At 70.5% G+C, this 4,083-nt stretch overlaps 1 protein-coding gene across 1 annotated transcript in view; it reads right to left on the bottom strand.

Moving 5' to 3' along the window:
- Positions 1-954: 954 nt before the first annotated feature.
- Positions 955-4,083, bottom strand: part of ARHGEF16 (Rho guanine nucleotide exchange factor 16) — an 11,820-nt gene continuing 8,691 nt past the window's right edge. Inside the window, exons 10-14 of the mRNA XM_077763757.1 lie at positions 3,862-4,013; positions 3,301-3,492; positions 2,419-2,486; positions 1,882-1,982; positions 955-1,461 (exon numbers count right to left, since the gene is read on the bottom strand). Of these exons, the coding sequence (XP_077619883.1) occupies positions 1,321-1,461; positions 1,882-1,982; positions 2,419-2,486; positions 3,301-3,492; positions 3,862-4,013 (654 nt within the window). The 3' untranslated portion in view covers positions 955-1,320. The remainder of the gene's footprint in view (positions 1,462-1,881; positions 1,983-2,418; positions 2,487-3,300; positions 3,493-3,861; positions 4,014-4,083) is intronic.

Genomic DNA, 4,083 nt, shown 5'->3' on the forward strand with positions numbered 1-4,083 from the left:
AGCATGCCGCCCCCACCCCTGCCTGGCACACGCACACGGGTGCACACGCGTGTGCACACGCCTGGCCTCGGCCACCAGCTGGCCCCACGGCAGCTCCAGGAAAAGAGCAGGGAGTTAACTCACAGGTGGGAAAGTCGAGGTCCCAGACCACCACCCGTGCAGGGAGTGGGAGGAGGTATGGGGGGCTGACTCTGTGCAGACCCAGCTGCAGACCCCAGCCCCGTCCTGGAAAACCCCTGCTTGCGCTCTGACCCAGGCCCGGCCCTTCCGACTGCCTGTGGCCGTGGAGGTCACCCTGGAGGTCAGTGGGGAGGCGTGCTCACCCCTCCTGGTGCTACACCCCTCCCCCATTCTGTGGGCAGAGCTGGGACAGCCCCTTAGCCCCACGGGGCCCTCCAGCTGGCTCAGGCCTGGCCTCCCCTCCCCACCTGGCGGGGTTCAGGCTGGGGGAGGCACAGGGCAGGCCTGCCCGATCACCCCCTTCTGGCTGGGAGTGGGGATCACACCCCTGGTTTTCAGACCGGAGCTCCAGTGGGATCTGGGGAGTCCCCACCCCAAGACAGCACTGCCCAAGCTGAGGGGGCCCCTGGGTGTGGACAGAGGCATCTTCCCCACCTGCACATCCAGGTCCTGGGGGAGCAGATGGGCCATAAGGGAGGTGGGGGTTGGTGGGGCATCCCAGACGAGCCCCCAGACCCACTAGTCAGGCTGAGACCTGCCAGGGAGCGTGGGGGGCAGGGAGCTGCTGGCCTTCCTTACCACGTTCCAGGTGGACAGTCAGCCCGAGGCCACAGACCAGCACGGGGCGCCCAGGAATGAGGGCCGAACAGGTCCCTGGGCCCCGACACAGCCGACCACACACGGGGGGCCCGTCCTGGCCGGGGGCACCCTGGGAGTGTTGCAGGGACCCCCCTGGCCTCCCCCGAGGCGCAGACTCCCATGGAAAAGCAAGCGTTAAAGAAATACTTTAATGTCTGTGAAAACCTCAGTTGGGATTTCTGCTCTGGCACCACAGAGCCGGCCCCCTCCGGCGGGACCCCCTCTCAGAAAGCGGGGCCGCCCTGGACACGCCGGCCTTCTGTCCCGCGTGGGGGGCCGGAGAGGCGAGGGAGGGAGCTGGGCCCACGCCCTGCGTCAAGTCACACGCCCTGCAGGGCGGTGCCGCGGGCGCACAGGACGCGTGGGGGGCGCGGGGCCAGGCTGGCGAGGCCCTGAGAGCGGGCGGGGAGGGGACGGCGTGTGTGATCTCCCTCCCCCGGCGCGTCTGCAGCCGGCGGGGAGGCCCGCGGACAGTCGGGCTCCGGGGGCCGGGCCAGCGGGCTACACGCCGGTCTCCACACGCAGCCGCTCCATCCTGCGCACGTTGCCCTCCACGGCCACGCGGCTGGTGATGCACCGGGCAAAGTCCTCGGGGAACCAGCCCGTCTCCCCGTCTCTCAGCCTCTCGCCGTACAACCATCCTGAACACAGATGTGGGGCGGGTGAGGGCAGGGGCCGAGCACAGGGCAGGGCTGCGGTGCCCTGAGCGGCTGTTCCAGAAGGCACCAGGCCTCGGCCCCTCCCTTACAGCAGACCACTGCCCGCTCCTGCCCGGGGGAGGGGGGGCTGGCTCCGGGTCACAGGGGCTGCACTCCGTCCAGACAGCCGCGCAGGCCCCGTGCAGGCGTGTGGGGGGATGCGCGGGAGAAGCAGAGCCGCCCTCCACCCACTTACGACAGAGCGACAAAACCCGACTCTGATCCTGTGACTCAGGGACACTGGAAGACACCCCTGATGCCCCAGGCCCCCACAAGCAGCTGCAGACACTGCGTCCAGGGGGCCAGGCTCAGGGTGGACTGCCCGCACCGGGGCGCTCTGCACCCCTGCGGGGCTGGCGGAGTNGTCTTCCTCCTCCAGGACCAGGACCACGTCCGCCTGCTGCAGGCTGATCTCGTCCGCCTGCCTGGCCAGATAGGCCCTGGTGACCTCCACCTGGGGCAGGTCTGCGGGGCGGGCGGGGTGTCAGCGGGGCTCTCCGGCGGGGACGTGGGCTCCACCTCCCAGCACATCCCCCGTGGCCTGGTCGCGGCGGGGTCTGGGCTGGGGACACGGGCTGGGGACACGTGGCAGCTTCCCTCCGGAGGCCACGGACAGGCTGCTCCTGCCTGGCGGAGGGGGCACGTGGCGTCTACGGGGCAGGGCCGGAGCCAGGGTGACGGATCCATGGGCCAGCCGGCTCCGTCTGCTCCGGTCACCTCTCCCCAGTGCGGACAAGGAGGCCCTGGGACAGAGCGGGGTCTGCGTGCACAGACGGACACACACGTACCCGGGCAGGCGGCCCTGGGGGCAGGCGGGGGCGCAGACAGAGGCCGGACGATACCTCTTCGCTCCATGCACTCCCCCTGCCCGAGCCGGGGAAGGGGCCGCGAGAGCACTCACCTGCCTTGTTGGCGGGGCCCTGCCTCTCCCTGTGCGTGAGCACCACGGTCCAGCGGGCCCGGTCACTCCTGGGGCGGGACAGAGCGTGGGTGAGGCCGAGGCCAACCCGCCAGCCGGGGGACCTCTGGCTTCACAAGGCCCAAGCCCAGTGCAGGGACGGGGGTCACAGTCCTCCCCGGGGCCCCTGGGGCGCCCCCAGCCCCCGAGCTGTGACCCGCGGTGGTGGAGTCCACACGGCCCTGGCGCCCTTCTGTGACCCCCACAAACCAGTTCCCTGGGGGGCGGGTGTGGGAAGCCACAGGGAAAGAGGGGCGGCAGCCAGGCTTCACCCGGGCAGGCCGACCCCGTCCAGGGTCACAGGCAGCAGCTGCACCCCCAAAACCCAGGCTGCCCTGTTCCCCGGTGCCGGGCCCCAAGCCCACCGTCCCTCCCTCCCCTATCTGCTGAGCCCCCTCCCTGCCAGCACCTCCCTGTGTGCTGCCCCACCCCCCACTGCGGTCTGTTCTGACCTCACCGCCCCCACCACGGGCACCCACACTCCAGCTCCACTGGCCTCGTGGCTGCTTCTCGGCAGAGGCCTCCTGCCCCAGGGCCTTTGCACTTGCAGTGCCTCTGCCAGTCAGTAGCCCCCACCTGGCACTCCCCTCACGGTCTTGTTTTCCTGCTTGGTTGGACCCCCAGACACAGCTGGCAGTCCAGCTGCTCGTTCTGTGGCTGACGTGTCCCCTCCCAGAAGCGTGAGCTCTGTGAGGACAAGGCTATCCCCAGCCTCCCCCTGCGAGCCCTCCATACACTCACAGGGAGTCATAAAGCCCCTCCCCCTGGGCCCCCCCACTCAGGTGGAGTCATGAAGCCCCTCCCCTGGGAGCCCCCCCCACTCACGCGGAGTCCGCAGACAGTACGATCCTCTCCTGGCGGCCCTCGCTGTTGTGCAGCAGCGTCACCTGGAAGGGGTGCGGCACGCAGGAGCTGCGGCCGCCGCCGCCCCCCAGCAGGGAGGGGTCGGAGGGCTCCATCTTCTGGACCCGGATGTGCTCCACGTGGGCGTAGTCCTGCACCAGGAAGCTGTCCTCGCTGCAGGGACACAGTGGGCGGCCTGGGTCCCCTGCCCGGTGGGGGCTCCTGAGAGCTGACCCCCCCCACAGGAGCACAGCCTGTGTCTTCCCGTCCCTGTGGCCTGCAGGGCAGACCCGGGGCTGCAGGCACAGGGAGAGACCTGGCCACCCACCCCACTCACCTGTCGGGGGGCCCAGGCCGCTGCAGTGGACAGGCCAGCGGGGGAGGGGCCCCCACCGTGTGCCCCCAGCTCTGAGGTCGGAGTAGGCTCAGGTGACCCCCCACTTGGCTCCCCTCCGTCCCCACCACAGGGCCCCGCGGCCCCGCACCCCCTCCCCCCGGTCCCCACCACAGGGCCCCGTGGCCCCGGCACCCACAGCGGCCCACCTTCTCTTCTTGGTGACCACCAGGACGTCGTTGAACAGAAACAGGTAGCAGGTGGGCCGGCTGGCCAGTTTCCGGAAGAGCCCGGCCTCCTCCAGCACAGAGAGCTCCCCGCGCTTCAGCAGCCAGCGTGAGGCAGAGATCAGCGGCAGGGACTGGAAGGAAGGGCCGGCCGGCCGGGGGCCTGAGTCGGGGCCAGGGCAGGGATGGGGGAGGACGTACCAT

The sequence above is a fragment of the Crocuta crocuta genome, unplaced genomic scaffold, assembly GCF_008692635.1.
Source record: "Crocuta crocuta isolate KB4526 unplaced genomic scaffold, BGI_CrCroc_1.0 scaffold13, whole genome shotgun sequence".
In the NCBI taxonomy this organism is placed as follows: domain Eukaryota; kingdom Metazoa; phylum Chordata; class Mammalia; order Carnivora; family Hyaenidae; genus Crocuta; species Crocuta crocuta.